The following is a 24,302-nucleotide window of genomic DNA, read 5'->3' on the forward strand; positions in this document are numbered from 1 at the left end:
CACAAGTATTTAGAAGTTGTTTTTTTTTTCTCCCCCCCCCCCCACTACAAGGTTATTTGAACCCTCAGGGTGGCGGTGTTTTTGGAAAAAAAGCCTATTTGTAAGTAGGTCCGGTTCGAATGCAGGGCCGCTGGATTTGAGCAGGGAACTTTACTTCTTAACTTTACAGTTATGAGCACCATGTCACTGACGCCCCCTAGAGTTTGTTTACATTTAGCAAAAATATTTTTCCAGTTACATAATCAAATTATGTATTTTATACTAATTGTGTATAATTAATGTTAAGTAACTAAAGTACTTCTCTAAATTGTCTTACTTGAAATTGTGCCTATGGTCACTTAAAATTTGTGATTATATTGATTATTGAAATAAGACCTATGAACGGGTTTTATATTCTTTTGTCAGTACTGCTAAAATCTTCTTTTTCCATCGTTGTGGCCTGTTTCAGTTTTCTTCAAATTAAACCAACTTTTTTCCAACTTATTTTTTTTTACATTTTTTTCTTTTATGCTTCCCCCAAAAACCAATATAATATTTTAAATACTTTGCATGATAAATGCGATTTTATGTAAAACTCCTTCAAATATTAGATACTTTCAAATATGTAATTTTACGTGGTATTCATCAAATATGCAAAAACATGCTATATAAAATTTAACCTACAGCTTCCTAGAAACACAATTCAGATTGGACATATGTGGTGGCAAACAGAATATGCAACTGCATAAAATCTGGTCTCTACTGATGACATACCAATAAAATAATAAAACCTCCGATAAAAATCCCAGCTTCATGTAATTTACAAAATCACTTACACACTCCACCAATGCAGAATCAAGGTTAATAAAGTAAATCAAAATATATTGTTTTCGCCCTTAACAAAAAAAAACCCTCCTTCCTCTATATTTCAATAGTACCTGTGGCATACTATAATATTTCATACTCAAATGTAAATATTTATTGTATTTATTATTAATTTATTTATAAATTTTCACCGACCTACTAGTTCTTTTTATGGACATATGGACTGTATGAAACTGCTAAGCGTTCCAATCTTTACAGTCCAAACCCTAAAATTTAAAATCCTTCGAAAAATTGTTAGTGCTCATATTGGAGAACTAACGGCTTCCATGATGGTCACCGTTCATGCCTTCCATGTCCTTTATGTTTTCGTACCTTGTGTGCTAATTTACCCCCCACCAAAAAAAAAAAAAAAAAAAAAAAGTTTGCCTGTTTCACTATTCTATGGAGTTTTTTGCTTGTGCAAAAGATATGAAAATAATAATGTAGTAACAAATATTTGTTACAGTACGTAATTTTTTTGATTTCCAGAATTGTTGAAAAATATCCTTGTTGAGAGATTTACTGAGGATGTAGTGAAATAGCGTAATGAAGTATGGTACACAATTAGTAACAAGAATGACAGGAATATATCCGGCACCTCATTGATTTCCATTGATAATTTTCTAGTATCTAAATTTAAAATCGCTTGTTCTATTTCCTCCTTGGACATCTCATTGTGCAAATAGAAGGTAGAAATGCTCTGGGAACAAAAATTAGAATCAACAGTTAAAGATTTGACACAGTACATATGTGCATGTGTGCGGAGTTGAGTTTATAAAAAACAATCAATTAATTTTATGAATAAGTACAAATATAAAAAATAAAATGCCGAAATTTTAATGTTTCATTTATTTGTAAAAACTGCAAATATTGATTCCTTTAATGTGAACATATTTCTGACTGACATAGTAAATTATTTAAAAAGTAAATAATTCAAATAAATATATATCACAGTTTTCCAATCTAGAAGCAAATTATTATAAATTAACAGATTTTAAAAAGCAAATTTTACATACTACAAACACAAAAAATCTAGTGGAAATAGAAAAAAAATGTTAGTAACTTAATTGAGCAACTTAAACTTTAAATAATGGAAAAAAAATTAATTTAATAAATCTGAGATTATCTAGATCTGAAGAAATAATCGTAATATTGGCCAGAACTAGGCTGGTTCACATAATAATTTCCGTAATACTGCCCGTCGGTATATTTAGGAGGAGTGTGCTGCTCTTGGACGTTCTGCCCAAGCGTGTTTGTTGCGCCGACTGCGGAGACGTATTCCGGTGAATATCCGCCTTGACCACCTTGGCTTGACGACAGTGGTGTCTCCAGTGACGGGAGGTTGACGGTTCCTCTCAAACTGTCCTCGACCCTAGCCCTGAAAGCATTGAGATTGGTAAGTTTCTCTATCGCATTGAAAACCTAAAGGCACAATAGTGTTGTTAAATTAATAGGAGTAAATAAAATCACTTTTATGAGCAAACTGTTCACAGAAAATTGTTATTAAAATGTGATAAATTATAAACAAAACAATCGAATGTTGTTAAATAATTTTTAATATAATTTAAATAAATATTTTTAAAAATTTGCCATTATTTTTTACTACATATTAGTAAGTTGTACTGGATTGAACCAAATAAAGTATTGTGATATTTCATCATATGATATGCAAGGTGAAGAGCCTGCAGTTTGGTAATTTTTGATCATTTTGCTCTGCCTATCGGGTTTTGATCTGGCCTATGATACCACAGTGAGAATACGAAGACCAAATGATCAAACTTCAAAATAAAGTATGTTTTAACTTAAGCTGATAGACTTTTACTATTCATCCCTCTTTTCTGTCGCTCTCTCTCTCTCTCTCTCTTCTCTCTCTCTCTCTCTTCTCTCTCTCTCTCTCTCTCTCTCTCTCTCTCTCTCTCTTCTCTCTCTCTCTTTCACTCACCATCACTCACTATTTTTCTTTGTATTTCTGTATCTCCACCTCTATTTTTTCATTTCTCATATTTTTTCTTTGTCTCTTGCTCTACATTGTTCAATTTTCTGTCTGCCTATTTGTGTGTTTCTGTTCACTCTCTCTCTCTCTCTCACTCTCCCTGCTTTCTTTTTTCTTCACTTCTCCATCTCACTTTTTTCACTCTCGTTCTCTATCTCCTTCTTTCGGATCTGTTAGTGGAGTGGTCGATCCTTATCCACTGTCTTTTGCGGACGATATTGTCGTAGGGAACCAATTTTCAAGTTGGACAACCAGGCAAGCCGGTAAAAACGGTTCGTTGAAATTTCGGGCATTTATAGCATTTTACTAAAAATTATTTGAAACTATCCCTCACCTGTAGCCATACTCGTCGGCGGTATAATGTACAACTTTGACGTTGCCGTCCGGTTCGACGAGGCCGTACTTGCCCCTGACCGTCCCGTTCGGGTACTTCTCTTCGTGCCTGAACTGGACGTTGCCCGTCTTCGGGTCTTCTATCTCGTAGCCGAAAGAATAAGTGCCAGGGCCCTGCGAACAGTAACATTGGGCAGATCTCTTTTTATTTCGCAAAATACAATTAGAGATAACTCACCTGATTTTCCCAGTTGAAGTAGGACAGCCAGCCGTCATTGTTTTGCTGCACTGGCGTTTGGGACAGAGGAAATGAAAGAACAGCAGGAACTGCTATGAACAGCAACTGTCAGCAGAAAAAAATATTACCATTTAGACTGACTTTAATTTATAATTCATTGACACATAAACTAAATGTATGTGGCTTAAGATAGGCCTCTGATCATCCACGTCCGCCTAGTTTCGCTGTTTCTTTAAATCAGGAGTATGTTTTAGGTCAAGGCAATACTACTAGTTACAATGTCCATGTTGACGCCCAAATTAAACCATATAAAATTGCAGACAGTATTTCAGCATAAATTCAAATATCATCCTTTAAATATGAGTGATAAGTTTTGGTGATTCTTTTAAAGAACCTCAATTGTTGAATATATTTGGTATTCATAGTTGCGTCTCATATCAGAGCGTAAATTATACCATCCCACACGCTGAAAAATTCCTTCTAGACACAATTATTGATTTATTGATTAGAGCAATCTTGAATAGATCTTAATTGTCGAATTTTGACGCACCCTCGGGCATCCGATGGAAGCCAAGTGCCATTAAATTTTCCAGGAAGCATGTTTCACAATAAAAATATGCAAATGCTTAAACTTCTATCGAATGTAAGAAAATTCTAACATAAATGCATAATAAGTGCGGTCAGTGAGCATATAGAGTATCAAGTAGATTAGTAGACGCTGGACATTAGCGGATTTGAATAGAAGAAGACGTGGCTAACTCATGTACACACACTTTCAGACTAAATACCATGTCCGGCATATAGAGAAATCAATGTATATATGCAAAACACGATGGAAGATTGTAAGGTCTTAGATCCTTAAAGAAAGCGAGTAGGTTTATTTAGACATTGTTTACATACTCTGAAAAGGTTAGGGATAGAGATAGCGATGAGGCGGCCACAAGGGCTTCTGCACCTCGTCTTAGGAAGATCTGTCGTGCTCCTCTATTATTTATAACTCATTGGCAAGCTTCAGGTCATTAACCAGCCTCCACATCTTTTCCAGCGGCTCCTTGGTGTAGGATTTTGCTTGTGGTTTTTCTTGTCCTAGTTGCAAGAACCTACACCTACCTTCACAGAAACATAAAATGTGTTCTGCGGTCTCCTCCTCTTCCTGGCAGTATCTGCACTGTCTCTCTCTCTCTCTCTCTCTCTCTTTCTTCCTCTCTTACTCACATTTTTTCTCGGTGCTTCTGTATCTATTGTCTCCCTCACTTTTTTCTTTGCCCTTTGCCCTTCCTGTTTAATTTTCTGTCTGCCTGTTTGTGTGTTTTTGTTCATCCTCTCCTCTCTNCTCTCTTCACTTAGGTTTTTATTCTCTTTCTCTCTGTCTTTTCTTTCTTTTTCTTTCTTTACTTACTCTTTCTGGTGATAATTTTTGTTATATATTTATTTATCTTCTTTCACTTTCTTTCCCTCGTTTTTCTCATTGACGTCGCTCACTCTGTTCAATTCTTTGTCTGCCTGTTTTCCCGTTAATTCTCTGTTTCCTTCTTTTATTTCTGCTCTTCACATTGTGTTTCTCCACTTCTTACTTTCTCTCTCACTCTTTTCTTTATATCTCTCTTAATTCTGTCTTTTTCTTTATATTTCTTTATCTCGTTATCTGTTTTTTTCTCTCAACTATCCTTCTTTCTCGTTCTCTTTCACTCTTTGTCTTTCGCTCTCTTCTTTGTGTTTAATGACCTGTCTGATTGTTTCCCCTCTAATTTTTACTCTTCACGTTGTTGTTTTTTTTCTCTCTCTATCCCTCTCCCCCTTCCTCTTTTACTAGGTATTTCTATGTCTGTACCTTTTTTTTCCTCTTTTGTTTTTTCTTTGTCTCTTGCTCTCTCTTTCTAATTATTGTATGCCTGTTTGTGTGTTTCTTTTCTCTCTCTCTCTCTCTCTCTCTCTCTCTTTCTCTCTCTCTCTCTAGCTCTCTCTCTCTCTCTCTCTCTCTCTCTCTCTCTCTCTCTCTCTCTCTCTAGCTCTCTCTCTCTCTCTCTCTCTCTCTCTCTCTCTCTCTCTCTCTCTCTTTCTCTCTCTCTTTCACTCACCATCACTCACTATTTTTCTTTGTATTTCTGTATCTCCACCTCTATTTTTTCATTTCTCATATTTTTTCTTTGTCTCTTGCTCTACATTGTTCAATTTTCTGTCTGCCTATTTGTGTGTTTCTGTTCACTCTCTCTCTCTCTCTCACTCTCCCTGCTTTCTTTTTTCTTCACTTCTCCATCTCACTTTTTTCACTCTCGTTCTCTATCTCCTTCTTTCGGATCTGTTAGTGGAGTGGTCGATCCTTATCCACTGTCTTTTGCGGACGATATTGTCGTAGGGAACCAATTTTCAAGTTGGACAACCAGGCAAGCCGGTAAAAACGGTTCGTTGAAATTTCGGGCATTTATAGCATTTTACTAAAAATTATTTGAAACTATCCCTCACCTGTAGCCATACTCGTCGGCGGTATAATGTACAACTTTGACGTTGCCGTCCGGTTCGACGAGGCCGTACTTGCCCCTGACCGTCCCGTTCGGGTACTTCTCTTCGTGCCTGAACTGGACGTTGCCCGTCTTCGGGTCTTCTATCTCGTAGCCGAAAGAATAAGTGCCAGGGCCCTGCGAACAGTAACATTGGGCAGATCTCTTTTTATTTCGCAAAATACAATTAGAGATAACTCACCTGATTTTCCCAGTTGAAGTAGGACAGCCAGCCGTCATTGTTTTGCTGCACTGGCGTTTGGGACAGAGGAAATGAAAGAACAGCAGGAACTGCTATGAACAGCAACTGTCAGCAGAAAAAAATATTACCATTTAGACTGACTTTAATTTATAATTCATTGACACATAAACTAAATGTATGTGGCTTAAGATAGGCCTCTGATCATCCACGTCCGCCTAGTTTCGCTGTTTCTTTAAATCAGGAGTATGTTTTAGGTCAAGGCAATACTACTAGTTACAATGTCCATGTTGACGCCCAAATTAAACCATATAAAATTGCAGACAGTATTTCAGCATAAATTCAAATATCATCCTTTAAATATGAGTGATAAGTTTTGGTGATTCTTTTAAAGAACCTCAATTGTTGAATATATTTGGTATTCATAGTTGCGTCTCATATCAGAGCGTAAATTATACCATCCCACACGCTGAAAAATTCCTTCTAGACACAATTATTGATTTATTGATTAGAGCAATCTTGAATAGATCTTAATTGTCGAATTTTGACGCACCCTCGGGCATCCGATGGAAGCCAAGTGCCATTAAATTTTCCAGGAAGCATGTTTCACAATAAAAATATGCAAATGCTTAAACTTCTATCGAATGTAAGAAAATTCTAACATAAATGCATAATAAGTGCGGTCAGTGAGCATATAGAGTATCAAGTAGATTAGTAGACGCTGGACATTAGCGGATTTGAATAGAAGAAGACGTGGCTAACTCATGTACACACACTTTCAGACTAAATACCATGTCCGGCATATAGAGAAATCAATGTATATATGCAAAACACGATGGAAGATTGTAAGGTCTTAGATCCTTAAAGAAAGCGAGTAGGTTTATTTAGACATTGTTTACATACTCTGAAAAGGTTAGGGATAGAGATAGCGATGAGGCGGCCACAAGGGCTTCTGCACCTCGTCTTAGGAAGATCTGTCGTGCTCCTCTATTATTTATAACTCATTGGCAAGCTTCAGGTCATTAACCAGCCTCCACATCTTTTCCAGCGGCTCCTTGGTGTAGGATTTTGCTTGTGGTTTTTCTTGTCCTAGTTGCAAGAACCTGCACCTACATAGACCTTCACAGAAACATAAAATGTGTTCTGCGGTCTCCTCCTCTTCCTGGCAGTATCTGCACTGTGTTTCTTCTGTCTGTACTCCTATGCGGTGCATGTCCTTTCTTAAGTGGCAGTGCCTCTCAGGAGTCCAACTAGAATCCTGGTTCGGTTGCAGTTGCTTTCCGGTAATTCTGTTGAAAGTTTTTTGGATGGTCCTTCGCGGTCATACCTGTGGTATTGTTCCACCAGGTTTTGGATTCATTAAGGATCCATTTTAGGATGTATCCTCTTTTGTGGCAGGCTGCTAGGCTGCAGTAGGGTTCTGGGCCCATAGAATCCATGTTGGCTCCCTTTTTGGCCAACATGTCAGCCTTTTCGTTGCCTCTATGCCCCGAAGGTCCAGGGATCCATGCCAGGGTCAGGTCATTAGTGCCGCTGACTTCCGTCAAGGCCTCCGAGCAGTTTCAAACCCTCTTTGCCTTCGCCTCGCATGAGGCTAAGGCCCTGAGAGCTGCCTGGCTGTCAGATAAAATGGCTATCTACCGGGAATGTATTCCTACCCTTTTTATTTATCTGGCACATTGTTCAATCGCTATGATTTCAGACTGAAAAACTGTAGCATACTTGCCTAGGTTTACCGTCAGTTCGGGCTTGGGGTTCATCCCACAGACCCCAGATCACGTAATCTTGTCGGTTTTGTAGCCGTCAGTATACCAATAGGAATTTGCCTTTAGTGGTGTTCCTTTGGCCCATTCTTCCCCTTCCGGTATCAGTACTTCGTACTTCTTGGTGAAATTGTACTTTGAAGTAGTGGCATCAATCGGCATACCTAGAATGGCATCTGCCTGTATCTCCTCCCTCAGTTCCCATTGTTTATTTACATGGCCTATCCTAGCAAATGGTTGTCCACTTATGAGCCTGTAGGCTGCTGCTCTGGCTTCTCATTGGATTAAAATGTGAAATAGTGGGGCAATTTATATATGCAAAACACGATGGAAGATTGTATGGTCTTAGATCCTTAAAGAAAGCGAGCAGGTTTATTTAAACATTATTGTTTACATACTCCGAAAAAGTTAGTTAAGATATTTTTGCATATTGGAGGAAAATGGTGTGTTGAGTCATTTAATTGTTTTTTATTACGCAAGGAAAAAAATTCAGACTGCTAGGAAAATTTGTGATGATGATGCTATACGAGAAACATCGTCCTTGTTCTGCTAAGTTCAGAAGTGTGTGGTGATTAGTGACCGTTAGTCGATGATTATTCAGATATCGTGAGATGCGGTCTGGTGTGATGTAGGTTTCAGAAAAACATTTTCTTTATTGAGATCATCTTCAGGGCCTGAGATTTGAGATTTACAAACATTGATTAAATTTAACAAAACAAGTAAAGAGCTCTTCATCTCCTCTCTTGTAAAGCTAAAGAAACTCTTCTTCTTATAAAGAGTTCTTCATCGGTTGATGATGACCAAATTAAAAACGATCACAAATGATCAGACCATTCAATGATACAAGACATCGCAGACTTGCATCATCACGAGTAAAGAAAACCTCTTCCCAAAAATAGTAAACGACGATTTTAAATTATTTTTAGGCAATCATAGCTGGCTAATACTTCTTAAAAATCTTTGTTAAGAAAATACATACCAATTGCCAATTTAGAAAGGGTAAAAAATAGCCAAGTCTTCCGTGGCGTTAGTTCGGTTCTAGTTATGGAATGTGGACCCAGTTCGTCGATAATGACTAAATTTAGACATGGGCTGGTGAAGATGTGCCATTCAGACCGAAAAGCCCGTAATAAAAACAAAGTAATGCCACGGAAGACTTGATATTTTTTTAATCTAAATTGACAAATGGAAATACTTTTTCGGTTAATACTGTGGAACAGACACCAGTACAACTTAATTACTTAATTACTCAAGAATGATCGTCTATTGAAAGCATGTGCATTTTTACAATTTACACAAATTCTTCCGATAAGTCTAAAAAAAAATTTTCTGGGCTAAAAACTTAACATTACACGGTTTCTTGCATGGGTTTTTGACAATCATAGCTCGTTATATTTGTTGTAACTATCAGTCTATGTTGAAAAACTACAAAAACAAACCTGAAACAACTGACATTCTACATATTTTTTAAATTATTTTTATCAACTTATTCTTAATTTTATAATTACTCAATTAATTATGTACTATTATCTCTCTCTCCTCACTCTCTCTCCTCTCTCTCTCTCTCTCTCTCTCTCTCTCTCTATATATATATATANTCCCCTCCCTCCCTCCCTCCCTTCTTCCCTCCCTCACTCTCTTTCCCTCCATTTCTATCTATCTATTCATCTTTCTTTCTATCTATCCTTTTTATGTACCTATAAATCCTATCTATCTTTTTTGTATATTTTACTATACAAATCTAATAACTTAATGTTAACTGTCACCATTTACCATCTTAAGAGTAGAAAAGTACAGTTCTTTGCAATCGCAAGTCCGTAAGCCGTCCGAACTGGAACTCCAGTAAAGGATCGATGACACTTCTTCCTATTTTAGATATAATTTCTGGTAGAAGAAATAAGGAAGGAGAAGAAAATCCGCTTGTCTTTAATAAGCCAATGTTTAGACAAAGGCAAAAGATATAAAAAAAGAACCAGTTGACGAGCCGACCTGGGAAAGGAGCGGACTGCGGACGTGCTCGACCACAAATAAATTGCCACCTTGGAGGTCCTGTTTTTTCTTTGTCCTCATCATTAAATTAAGAAAATTTGCGTCTAGGTTTCACCTGTAAAATAGTAGCCGAGGGGCAAACGAACTCTCCAAGGCCGGCTCCGTTTGATTAAACTTTATTATAAAATTCTTCCACCTCTGCTTCAACCCGGTCAAATCTTACGGTAATTGCGATAGTGGGTGAAAAAAGGAGGAGGACAGCGCCCACGCGACGTCCTTTTCTCACGTTCCGCTCGCGGGCTTTTAAGCACGAGAGGACTTGATGGAAGACTTTAAAACGGCCTCTTCGCGGTTCGCGAGTGTCGAAAATTAATGACTTGTCTCGGACCGGCGGAGCGGAGTGCAAACTGCCATTTTCGGAAGAATGCAGAAGGCTAAGAATTACCAGTTAAAAATAAGTCCCTAGCGTGTTACGAATAACTTAATTTAAAGAAGAGAAAGATTCTGGTTATTCTTGTTTTGAGAAGCGCTGTGAGTTTTTTTAAAAAATTAACAGAAAACTTTTGTGAAATTATATGGCCTGAGGAACCCAAAGCTTTGCATTATTATAATGTTCTTTTTCTTGTTGGCTTATTTACATTCATCCAGTATACATTATATAAATACACAATAAATAAAAACAGACGTACTGAATGTTGAGAGAGAGAGAGAGAGAGAGAGAGAGAGAGTGAGAGAGAGAGAGAAAAGTAACGCAACCATGCAAACCGAGAGAGCAAGAGACAAAGAAAAACGGAGAGAGACAGCACCACAGAAATACCGAGAAAAAGTCAGCGTGTGGAAGAGAGAGAGAGAGAGAGAGAGAGAGAGAGAGAGAGAGAGAGAGAGAGAGAGAAAAGTAACGCAACCATGCAAACCGAGAGAGCAAGAGACAAAGAAAAACGGAAGGAGANAGAGAGAGAGAGAGAGAGAGAGAGAGAGAGAGAGAGAGAGAGAGAGACAGACAGACAGACAGAAGAAATACACAAGCAGGCAAAGAACTAAACAGAGAGAGCAAGAGACAAAGAAAAAACGAGAGAAGAAAAATAGAGGTGGAGATACAGAAATACAAAGAAAAATAGTGAGTGAGGGTGAGTGAGAGAGAAAGAAAAAAGAAACACAAACAGGCAGACAGATTTAGAAAGAGCGAGCAAGGGACAAAGAAAAAACGAAAGAGGAAAAAATAATGTAAAGATATAGACATACCTAGAAAAAGAGGGAGTGAAAGAGAGAGGGGAAGAAGAATAGAGAGAAAAAACAAAATGTGAAAAGTAAAACTTAGAGGGGAAAAAGAGAATTGACAGACCTTAAAACCTAAGTGAACAGAAAAAATGAATGAAGGGACCGAGAATTCAAACGGAAACAGGCAGAGAGAGAAGCAAGAGGCAAAAAGGAAGACGAGGGAGAGAAAAATATATACGAGCGAGGAACACAAAATGGTAGAGGTACAGAAATACTGAGAAAAAGAGAAGCCTTCTAACCCGAATGCATTCACGCAAATAAATACAATCACTATCACAAAACAAAAAATTTAACGATACTTTAATTCTTTCGAATAATCATAACCCAAATCCATAGTAGCTCTTGTGCCCACTTGCACTCTATATAGATCCAAGGGATGACACTTTTCCATTGTCGATTCCACATTCCAACCTTAACTTCATTGGGCAGTTTCAATATTGTTCGATATATTTAAAATACCCGTCAATGTAAAATTTATTAATCTTTATTTAAGGTATTGGTTGAGATAAAAAAGTCAGTGTCACGGGCGGGATTCGAACCCACGACCTTCGGCTAAATACGCCGCTGCTCTACCACTTGAGCTATCGTGACCTCGATCCACTTGAAAAATGGCAAAAAGGAGGGAAATTACGAGGTTGGGTTGAGATGAGAAGTTAGTGTCCGAGTGGATAGAAGTCACGATAGCTCAAATGGTAGAGCAGCGGCGTATTTAGCCGAAGGTAGTGGGTTCGAATCCCGCTCGTGACACTTTTTTTATCTCAACCAATACCTTACATAAAGATTAATTAATTGAAAGATGTTATTTGGTCAATCGGACCACGAAATCTAACGAATTTATTAATAAAGTCGATACATTATTAATTTTAAAATCACAATAGTAGCAGTATTATGTAATTGTTCCTATAATGATTTGATTAAATTAATTTTCTAAGTTAAACAGTGTTTTGGTCATCGCTGATCCAGTTCAAAAAAGATAAGCAAGAACATGAACCGTCCATTAATGATGATAATGATCGATCACAATGAGACCCAGAGGGTTGTAATCATTCATCATTCCCTATCAACACGTTGCCGACCAGTCCGCCATATGTCATCACACAATTAAATTTTGAATGTAAAAAAAATAGTTGACAGCTAAAAGAAGAAGAGGCTTCAAAGGCCAGCTTAGAAAGCATCTTTTAACAAAAGGTGTATGAAAACTTCTGGATTGTTAAGGCATGACTTATTCAGCAAAACTACCCTCCCGTCCACGAAAAAAACGTTTTGTATTGTAATTTAATGATATACTTTAGTATGTATTTATTCCACCTACATGACACGCTAAAAGGATAAATCTTTCAGGGTTAATCCGGCGTTAATGAACCCAATGGGATGGATTTGCAAAGTCTCGACGCGTTTATCTCCCAGGGCATAAATCTAAAGTCGCCGGTGGGATTCCGGTGTGGGCATCGGTTTTTTTCTTTTTTTTTCGCCCCGGTGGTTTATCCTTCCGACTCGGACTATGATAAAGAGGTTAAAAAACACGTCACGTCGCGTCTATTTGCATCTAAATCGAACTGGGGACGGCGTCGGCGGTTTGTGAGTTCAGGGCGTCGATCTGCATGCGAGAATCCTCAGTCGAATTATTTCTCAGTACCGTGTGGGCAGTTGCGTTAGCGAACAGGATGAAAAAGTAACGGATTCCAACCTGGGGAGTCTTGGAACAATGGTGTCTTTCAACTCAAGAAATCCCTACATCGATAGGAAAAGCTAAGTCGGATCAAACCCAGTACATTTCTTGTCAATTGAAAAACTACTCACAAAACAGTCCAACAGACAATAATTTGGCACAGTTTATGCTGAGTTGTGTCATAAGTCGTAACTTTTTAGTCAAAGGTTTCGTCCTGGTATATTTTTATTTACAGGCACATATGGAAGTTATGTCATGATCATGCGTCCGCCTATTCTCGCTTGATAATCTTTGCATTTATAATAGTTTATTTTAATTATATATATTTCAATGGTACGACTAGCTCTTACATATTGGAATTTATCTTATTGGGCAGGGTGAATGATAGAGACAAACTTTTTTTACAAATTCTAACACCATTTCTGTAGAAAACAGTTTCTAGTTTAAAGTCAATCTTTTTTATTTTGCTTTGTTTTTTTACGAGGGTTCGCAACAGCAGAGGTCATATAAACCCTCAGGGTGCCGGTGTTTTTGAAAAAAAGCCCATTTGCAAGTATGTTGGGTTCGAATGGAGGGCCGCTGGCTTCGAACCCGGGACCTTTACCTTACAGTGATGAGCGCCGTGTCAACGCCTAAACCGTTGCGACCACCGACGCCCCCTAAAGTCAATCTTTAAATAAGGTTTTGGTTGAGATAAAAAGGCAGTGTCATAAGCGGGATTCGAACCCACGACCTTCGGCTTAATACGCCGCTGCTCTAACCACCTGAGCTATCGTGACCTCGATCCACTCGGACACTAACTTCCCTTCTCAACCCAACCTTTTGAATTTTCCCTCATTTTTGATCATTTGTCGCCGAGAATCAAATAGATTATACGACATTTGAAAAAAGGCAGAAAAGAAGGAAAATTCAAAAGGTGTGTTGAGATGGGAAGTTGGTGTCTGAGTGGAGTTCAAGTGGTAGAGTAGCGGCGTATTTAGCCGGATGTCGTGGGTTCGAATCCCGCTAGTGACACTGACTTTTTTATCTCAACCAAAACCTTAATTAAAGATTTAATTGAAAAGAATTTATTTAGTCAAGCGGACCACGAAACCTAATAAATTTAAAATTAATGACTCTTCTTATTGAATTATAAGTACATATTATTTTATCAAACGAAGAAACAAGATCAAACAAACGCATACAAAAAACTTTAATAAGTTAAACAACCGAATTTGAGTCGAGCAGAACGCGCTTTACAGACAGTACGCCATAGAAAAATAACTTTCTTTAATTAAACCAGGCCTTTTCAAAGGTTTTCCCGAACATCTTGAATAAACCATTCTCGGCTAGGACCGATGCTCTTTTTTCTCCGCGAACTCGGCTCAAAAAAGAATTTTCAAGATTTGCATAATTTCTCGTCTACCCCTGAACCTAAGATAATAAATAATTCATGAAATACGCGAGTCTTTTTCAAGAAATTCCTCGTCAGAAATGAAAACAAACGAGCTGGAAGGGAAAAAATATACACATATATGTATATATAAGTAGAAGCAAAATCTCGTCCATGGAGGGAGAAAGGACGCAGGGCTTTATTATATTAGTCATTTTATGCGGTTGTCAACAGGCTTGGGACTTTTTTCTGAATCACGTCCGGCTTAATTGGGCCGGATTTCGCGACAAAACTAACAAGGACAGACAATTTTATTCTATTCATTTTTGGTTAATGTTTATTTTATTTATTAACTGTAAACAACCTCTTAACATAGTATTTATGTTTGCATCGATCCTTAATTGACCCATTGCCAATTTTCTGATATATGATTGAAAATAAAGTCTTGATTGAAGATTGCGTGAAAAAAAGCTTTGGATAGATCTACTGACTCTGCAGAAAGGAGATCATTGGTTAAAGTGTGATCTGATTGACTGGAAATTGTCTAAAACGAAAAAAAAAATTGAAAAATCTTTGGAAAAGACATACTTGAGCTCAAGAGATTTTAATTGATTAAATTAAGGAAATTTTGAAGTTCAGTGGTCAAGTCTACTAGATATTGACCAAGTGATTGTGATCAACACCCACCACTTATTTTAAAAGAACTAGTTATTCTAATTGACTTTAATTGACTAAACTGAAAGTATAATTTGAAGATTCTGAAGGAAAACAAGTAAAATTCAGTTGAAATTACTCTCTTTCCTCAACACTATTGATATTAATTGACTAAACTGAAGAGTCGGTTATTTAAAGATTTGTAGACATAACTTTCTTCGGAAGAGCTACTGATTTTGATTGACTTATTGACTAAACTGAGAAAAGTGTTATTTCAAGATTCTGAAGGAAAACAAGTAAAATTCAGTTAAAATTACTCTTGCTTCCTAACACTATTGATATTAATTGACTAAACAGAACACTCGGTTACTTGAAGACTATGTAGACATTACTCTTCGGAAGAGCTATTGATTTTGATTGACTTAATGACTAAACTGAGGAAAGTGTTTTGATTATTCGTTCGTGTGGAAAAGAATTCCTTGGATAGCCACTTTTTGGAAAAGCATGTACTACTAACAGAAATTAGTAAATAGAAGAAGTAGTTTTGTGTGTAGAACAATTTTTTCCCAAAAGTGAATTGACACTCACCCCATCTCATAACAATTCTATTCCTTGGATAGAGTTAGTGATTTTAATGGGGTAATTGACAAACTGAAGACTTATTTGAAGTTTCTAGATGATAACTTCCTTGTATATAGCTAATGACTCTGACTTCAAATTGACTAAGCTCAGGTCAGTGTTGCTTGAAGGTTATGAAGGGAGAAAGTAAAATTCAGTTGAAAATACACCTCCTTCCATATCTATTGATAATAATTGACTAAACTGAAGAACTGTTACTTCGAGGTTCTGTACACAAGACTTCTCTGGAAAGAGCTACTGACAGATATGGTGAAGTTGGGGTGAGTATGTAGATTCACTTTTGTACAAAGTGGTTTAAAATCTGTAGTAGAGCCACCTTTTAGAAAAGAGTTACTTATTCAAGGTATTTAAACTTTACCAAAAGGAGGTATTTAAAATTACCTAAAATTAGGAGTAACAATTCTTTGCAAAACATTTCCTTGGATATAGCTAGAAATTTTAATTGACTTCATATTGACCAACTGAGGAAAATGGAAGGTGAAGATCCTGTAGAAAAGACTTTTCTTCTTTCCTGAATAGCCCTACTGATTTTAATTGACAACCTGTGAAAAATATTCTCCCAAGAATCAAAAAGGAAAGACCTCCTAGGATAAACCGTGATTCAGGTTGACTGAAAACTGACCAAACTGAGGAAAATATTTTCTGAAATTTCTTCTTTTTTTTCTTTTTTCTTTTTTTTTCTCTAGATGAGATGTTTAGGTAATTTTTATATACCATAAAGTCGTTAAAATAATAGTACTTTTATGATATATACTTGATCTTCTTCATACGTAGATTTAGTGATTGTGATTGACTTATAATTTTAATATATCATTTTATTATTTCTTAAAATTTATTATTAAGCATATTTATAATACGTTATAATTGGCTAAACTCAAAAAGCTTCTTATGAAAATTGTGCTTTCTGATTGTCTTAACTAATCTGAATATTTCATATTTTCTTGCGAAGTTTTTTCCCAGAAAAGAGCAAGTAATAGATAAGGATACTAAAACTAAATTTCTTGCATATAATTTGACTAAAATGAACGTTTATAAAACTAAAAAATATTACGTTAATTTTATGTAGATTATTAATACTGACGAGAATGCGTAATTTGCGGGTTTGTTTTGTGATAATAATTGGCACCCTTACGTTGAGATAATGACTTTAATTGACTCTTCTTCCAACCCGAGGATTAAGGGGGCTATTTCCAGGAAGTGTTTTGAGTTAGGGAGCAAAACTGGATTTTAAATCTAGTAAGCACACTAATGAAACTAGACTTTTTCAGTCTTTGTTTGCAAAATAATTGTCTCTTTTTCTTGCATAATAAAATTTCTAAGAAAAAATCTTAGATACGGGAATAAAATTGAAAACGTACTTTTCTACTTTTTGTGAATGGTGATCACTGATTTGTTGTTTACAACGACCGGATTTCGAGCATTAAACGCTCATCATCAGTTTGAAGGAGTGACAAACATATCTCGACGAATTATTAGGGTGAACATGCAAAAATATGAATTACATATACAACTAAATATTATCCTAATATGTGTGGTGATTAGTGACCGTTAATTGATAATTATTCAGAAATCGTGAGATGCGGTCTGGTGTGATGTAGGTTTCAGAAAAACATGTTCTTTATCGTGCCAACGTTTCGATCTTTATTGAGATCATCTTCAGGGCCTCGGATTTACAAACATTGTTTACACTTAACAAACAAATACTTTGATTGAATATAAAAATGTTTGTAAATCCGAGGCCCTGAAGATGGTCTCAATAAAGATGGAAACGTTGGCACGAAAAAGAAAATGTTTTTCTGAAACCTACAACACACCAGACCGAATCTCACGATTTCTGAATAATTATCCTAATAAATAGTGTAAGAAAATAACTTTAAATTGGTGATTAATTTATACGTCAAATATTATTGAGGACATGTGTAAAAATAGGAGAAAAATCAAAATTTATTACCTTATTTATCCATTTATCTCCAAGTTTAATTTTACAAAATTTATTTCAAATTTCTCAAATGTTCATACGAATTTAGTGTCCTCTCTTTGTTCAAACTGTGAAACATTTTTGTATTTATATTTTAATTGAAATTGTGTTGTTGTTTTTTCTTTTAGATGGTCCTTAAATTTCAAAAACTCGTTCAATTTAATGCAAGTGATCTTCAACTCTTGTTTGTCCTATATATTTAATATCGCTATCATTAGAATTAAGTTTGCAGACCCTGCTTTTTGTCAAGTTATCAATTTTGAAAGAATGTTTCTAAGTGAACAAGCACCTCTAAAAACTACTCTAAAACATTTTTGGTTAAGCATTTTACTAACTTTTTCTGATAATTCACCAATGTATGGCAAAAAACGAAAACCCAATGATTCTTTTTTGGTAGGGTGGCTAAGTCTTTTGCTTTTTATAAAGTTAATTTTTTTATTATTTTTACTAGCAACCTATAATAATATATTTCTTGATATCCATTGCTTTTAGCCAAGGTTTTAATTGTTTTTAATTCTTTTTTATAACTAGCAGGTGTTAATGGAGTTTTAACATACGATCTATGAGCCAAATGAATTCAGCAGCTTTTGGGTCCTTGGGTGATAAGAATCTGCTGGTATCATGGTGTCTGTAGTTGTGGGTTTTCTATATTATATCTTATATTAATTAATTTATGGACAGTCAAAAAAGTTTAAAAAACCATCTTTATTTATTTCCAGCGTAAAATTTATACCATAGTATTAAAAAATTAATTAATTAGAAGAATTTTTTCAGATCCTCTAGTGTACCCGACCATGTACATAAAATTTCGTCTAATAGCGTTTCCAGATTAATAATTTATTTGATTTCGAAAAAAAAATTTTCTTCCTTATATGATTTTAATTGATAAAACTGAGGAATTCTTCTAAAGATTCTTTAGAAGAATTTTTAAAAAATTTAAATTTTAGAAGAATCTTTAAAAAGAATTCCTGAAAGAATATTGACTTAAAAACTGACAAAACTGAGGAAAGTGTTATTCGAAAATAGTGCAAAAAAGACTTCCTCATATACAGCAAGTGATTCTTATTGATCTCAATATTGATTAAACTGAGGAAATTATTACTTTGAAGATTATTTAGAAAAGACGTCTTAGGATCTAACTAGTGATTTTGATGAACTTCAAAATCGATTAAACTGAGGAAAGTGTTTGTTTTTTTTGAAGATTTTTGTAGAAAAGATTTCCTAGGATATATCTGATAATTCGAATTAACTTAAAAATTTATTAAACCTAGGAAAATGTTATTTTGAAGATTGACCAGAAAACTCTTTCTCAGATAGAGCTAGTGATTCTGATTGACTTAAAAATTGACTAAACTGAGGAAAGTGTTTGATTTTTTGAAGATTTTTTTAAAAAAGATTTCCTTGGATATATCTGATAATTCAGATTGAATTAAAAATTTAACATACCTAAGAAAATCTTATTTTAAACATTGTGCAGAAAAGACTTCCTCAGATACAGCTAGCTAGTGATTCTCACTGTCTAAAAATTGATTAAACCTAGAAAAATGTTATTTTGAAGATTGCACAGAAAAGACTTTCTCAGATACAACTAGTGATTCTGATTGATTTAAAAATTGACTAAACTAAGGAAAGTGTTTGATTTTTTGAAGATTTTTGTAGGAAAGATTTCCTTGGATATATCTGATAATTCAGATTGAATTAAAAATTTAACAAACCTAGGAAAATGTTATTTTGGAGATTGTGCTGAAAAGAATTTCTCAGATAGAGCTAGTGATTCTGATTGACTTAAAAATTGTCTAAACTGAGGAAAGTGTTATTTGAAGATTTTTTGAAAAGATTTATTAGATTTCTGCACATTTTGATATAAATTCGCTAAACTGTTGAATTATTTAAAAACAAATTGTTTAATTAGAAAATGGATCAATTTAATTGTGATCGATGTGGAAAAAGTTAGTAATTTGAAAAATATATTTATTTGGTTTTTGTTTCATGAATGTTTAGCCTGATTATGTCCCTCCCCATCGTTGTAAATCTTCAAATTGGGCCAAAAATTAAAGTATTTATAAGTTATGAAGGAATTTTTTTAAATATTTATACCAGTTGTTAGGTTTGAAAATTCTTGCAATAAAGATGGTGACAAATTTTAAATAAATTAAAATATTATTGACAATTTAAATGGACAATGTTAATAGATAAAAAATAAGAACTAATATTTTTGTAGTGTCTTAATATAGAAAAGAAAATTTAAGGAAAAGATTGTCAAATTTCGCACCCCTAGGGGTAAGGATATCGTGTATGTACAGTTGTCCTGAGCAAATATTATGTGTCATCGCTGATTTTATATTGGTGATAATATCACGACACCGAGTTTATGCTTGTCTCATAATGGGATACAATTACGAAAATTGGCGATTTGTAAATCCTACCTGGATTGCGGCCGGCTTCATGTTGGTGTAATAGGGGGAATCCGGTCCATTGGTTTTATATACGAGCCCCACCTACGCGCTCCCTCTAACGGGTCCGGGTAAAAACCAAATCTCGGGATTTTTTTTTTTTTTGCCATTTCTTTCCGTGGACAATTGAGCAAAGGGCGTTTGCCAGGGAAATTGGGGAGAATTTTTGGCCCGTTTATTCGCCGACCCCGAGGGGCGGAAAACGATCCAGATTGACGGGGTTGTAATATCAAGGCTCATTTTTATCACCGTTTTAACGAAGTTTGTGAATTTAATAAATTATCGAATTTTATCATTTCCTCTTCCTAAACTATAATAAAATCCTATAAATAATACACTATTAAAATTGTAAACCCTGGTTGCTCGAATTACGCAGTTGAAACTCACTTTCTTCAAAACAATTGTAAATTACTTTTTGTTTAAATTATTTATGTGTGGTGTTTAGTGACCGTTAGTTAATGATTATTCGGAGATCGTGAGAAGCGGTCTGGTGTGACGTTGGTTTAGAAAAACAGGCTCTGAAGATGATCTCGAAGATCGAAACGTTGGCGCGATAAACAAAATGTTTTTCTAAATCTACGTCACACCAGACGCATCTCACTATCTCCAAATAAAAATTATTTATATTCTAAAACGTATCATTTATAAAATTAATAAAAAATATAATTTATAACTATTAGTGAATAAATACTTAAATTGATATAGGATGGCTGCAATTCTAAATTTATCTAAACAGGAGGATTCATTGTGATATTATGAAAAAATAAGTAAATATTTAAATGAATCAATATAATACAATATATATTAAAAAAAGACCGTGGTCAATAACCAAAATGTTAGCGCAAGCCTCAGACCATTTATGGCAATTTGTTGGTGAATATTTTGGCGATCTTGGGCACAGTGACTAGATTAGTAGATAGATCACCGAGGTATCTATCCGGATGTTTCAAAAATGCTTAAATGCAAAGATGCTTAAAAATTAAAATATACTAAAAAAGTGAAATTATTCTCTTGACTAAACTAAGCAAAAACGAACTAACATCCATTCGTGCCAAGTTTATAATTGGGAAATTTTTCGTAGAAAGGCAAAAATACATTTTTTTTTTTTTTGTGGTATTGACTAAACAAAGAAAGCGTTATGAGAATATTTAAAATGGAATGACTTTAATTAGATTGAGATAGTCATAAAAATTGTCTAAAAAGAGGATAGTTAGTGTTACCCTTCTTCCCACAGAATGTCATTAGCTTTCCAGGTCATCTGAATTGAAGCAAATGATTTTTTTTTTTTTTTTTTTTTTTGGGGGGGGCTTTTTAAATAATTCCTTTTAAGCCAATTTGAATCCAAATATTCTAACTATCGCGGACCTTGAAGCAAGAAAAAAGACTGCCGAGAACTTCTGCCAGCAACAGTCCATGCAGCAACCGGCCAGGTATTGGTTCGCGAGTGTGAATATCTGTTGCTGAAGAAGGGCAAAGCTTTGAAACTTATTTTAGAGAATTAAGTTAATTTAAATTTCTGAGGTGTAAAATTAGGTAATAAATTTATTTATATTATAAGTTATATTATATTATATATTATTTATTTATAAGTTAATTGTATATGTATATATATTTGAGAAACGTACTGTGATCATTTGTACCTGAAAAACAAAATAAGGTGGATTTTATTGGTTTTTTAGACTTATATGAGGTAATCTTTCTCGACCACGTTTTTTAACTTTATTTTTACTGTAATTTTAGCTATAATTTTTAATTGTTAATGTATTCCATTTAAATCAATATTTAAATGCTGAGCCGAAAAAAACATAATGTACTTCTGTGCCCAAAACACCATGTTGTTTAATTTCCTATTAAGGTTTTAAAGTAAGATATCCAATTATTGTTGTAATTATTGTTTTTTCATGTTTTAATTGTTTGTTTATATGATAATAAAACAGGCCCTGAAGATGACAGTATAAAACTGTCGAAAGCTCGGCGAAAACCGTAAGGAAGTTTTCTCTGTTTTGACCTCTTCCGAAAATCCTCTGAAAAGACTTCTTGTATCCAGCAGGTGGATAATCTAGTTCATCGTTACAACCTTAGTCACGCTCAACAAGCGACCTAGACATGCCGAATTAGCAAAGATAACCTACTTAGCCACGCCCATCTAGCAGATATCGCTTATTAAGTCACGCCCATGTAGTAAAGAAAACCTATATAATCACGCCCACTGATAAATTCGTTGTCTATTTATTATCATTAAAATGTGTCCATGCAAGCTGCAACGCTTTGAGGCTTAAAAGTCATTGTAGGGTGAATGTGAAATCTCTAAACCAAAAAGCGAACTAGACGGACTGAATGAAGAGAGATCAAAATAATTATTTGACCGGTCTTACGTAAATAAAACAAGTAAAAGATACAGTGAAAGCTTACTATTGATTCAGTCATACTTGTAGAAATAATGTACGACCAAAAGTAAAGACAAACTATCAGACACAGTCTCATTAGTGGAGATAACCTTCTTAGCCATGCCCACCTAGTAAAAATAGTCCATATAATCACGCCCAATCAAGATAATAGGTTAATTGGAAAGGTCATAAAGGTTCCTCCCGAAAGAAACACAACATAGCAAAAATAAATTTTAAGAAACGTAGTACCAAGTATCCTTAGGAGAATTTGTTTATGTAAGCATTGTTGCTTCAAGTTATTGAAAAGTTGATCTAGTTTATAACCTCCAACTCAAAAAGTGAAACTAGTCAAACCGAAGGAGAACATCAAGTTATTAACTTGTAAAGACAAATTACTAATCATGCTCAACTAGTAAAAAGGTATAACTTATAACACCCAACGAAATAAAATACCTAAATAGTTTCGCCCTATCTGTAAATATTCATAAATATAGGTTATTAAAAATGTCATTAAGTTTCATTTCGAAAGAAATACAACCGAAGTAAAAATTATTTTTTTAGCAAGATGGTCTCATTGTAGATCTAATATGGAACTTCCAATTCATAAAGGAAAACTGGACGTATCGATTGAAGAGACATCAAGCTAACGATTTCACAGGTCTAAAGAAAAGAAGTAGTAAATACAATGAAAGCTTGCTTCAACTCTTTACAAGATTAATACAAAGCCTCCAAATCGAAAAACAAAACTATAAGGACCAAACCATTCATTTTTTCATGATATTAAATAAATATACAGTGAAAGTTGTCTAATTTGTAACCAGGGGAAAATATTTTACTTAGCTACGTCTAATGGAATAAAATAATCTTCTTAAACGTGCCCAATGAAATAAATAACCTACTTGGCCACGCCCAACGAAATAAAATTACCTACAGGGTCACTTCCAATGAAACAATAACGTACTCAGCCACGCCAACGAAACACAATAACCAACCACGCTCAATGAAATAAACTTATCTATTTAGCTACGGCCAATGAAATAAAATAACTTAGTCAACCACGCCCAATGAAATAAACTTATCTACTTAGCCTCGCCCAATGAAATAAACATATCTACTTAGCCACGCCCAATGATATAAACTTATCTACTTAGCCACGCCCAATGAAATAAACTTATCTACTTAGCCACGCCCAATGAAATAAGTACAATTTAATACAAATAAAATACAATTTAATCTACCCACGCTGATTTCTTAAGTCATCAAACCAAATCATCAACTCATCTAATCAAATCTGAATTTCCTATTTATTTTTGTAAAATATTTAACTACGAACAAAATTCATTGATAATCAATCGATAACTATATATATCAGAATTACATTGCGGTATGTCTGAATTCACTGTTTGTATAAAACCTGGGTAATACATTAGGAATAAAAGCCGTGGGACCATATTGACTTATTTTTGGTATCAAACGTTTTTCAACTTGAATTATCGTTTAATTATAAAGCAAATAAAATAGCAAATCCGTCCACATATAAAGCTGTCATAAAAATCCATTATTAATGTTAATTACAGTATAATTTATAAAGCTTCTTTTAAGTTCAATGACTTCTTTCATCACAATACGAAATGCCGAGAACATTTCTTTGTCGTACGTTTTTTCCAGTTTTTATATGTGAAATATTACACTTTGTTTGTTTTTAATATAATAAAATCGTTTCTTAAAGTTGTTTTAAGGCCATAAACTTGATGTCGTTGTGAATAAAACGTCAAGGGCGATTTTAAAACAGCGTAATTGCGAATGGATGGGGCAGTGACCAGACCGGTAAAGGCAGCAGCCACCCTACTTGTTTGTCAACTTCATTACCATTTTACCATATTATTTTCCTCTAAATGTCCAATCACTTTCATGAATATTTTGGATTTTAATTATTGTTTATCGTGGTGCAATTACGGTTTAAATTGACGTATGAAAATAGACAACGGTGAGAAAATATTTACTGTCTAGTTTTGT

At 34.8% G+C, this 24,302-nt stretch overlaps 1 protein-coding gene across 1 annotated transcript; it reads right to left on the reverse strand.

The window, feature by feature from the left end:
• Nucleotides 1-1,677: 1,677 nt before the first annotated feature.
• Nucleotides 1,678-19,895, reverse strand: LOC106672091 (cuticle protein 19-like). Its single transcript, XM_024225238.1, has 4 exons — nucleotides 19,873-19,895; nucleotides 6,108-6,212; nucleotides 5,871-6,043; nucleotides 1,678-2,221 (listed from the first exon to the last, which is right to left on the reverse strand). Exons 1-4 carry the CDS (start codon nucleotides 19,891-19,893, stop codon nucleotides 1,966-1,968), a joined length of 555 nt encoding a protein of 184 aa, XP_024081006.1. The 5' UTR covers nucleotides 19,894-19,895; the 3' UTR covers nucleotides 1,678-1,965.
• Between the last annotated feature and the right edge of the window lie 4,407 nt (nucleotides 19,896-24,302).

Source organism: Cimex lectularius, unplaced genomic scaffold (assembly GCF_000648675.2).
Source record: "Cimex lectularius strain Harlan isolate CLEC.00 unplaced genomic scaffold, Clec_2.1 scaffold93, whole genome shotgun sequence".
In the NCBI taxonomy this organism is placed as follows: domain Eukaryota; kingdom Metazoa; phylum Arthropoda; class Insecta; order Hemiptera; family Cimicidae; genus Cimex; species Cimex lectularius.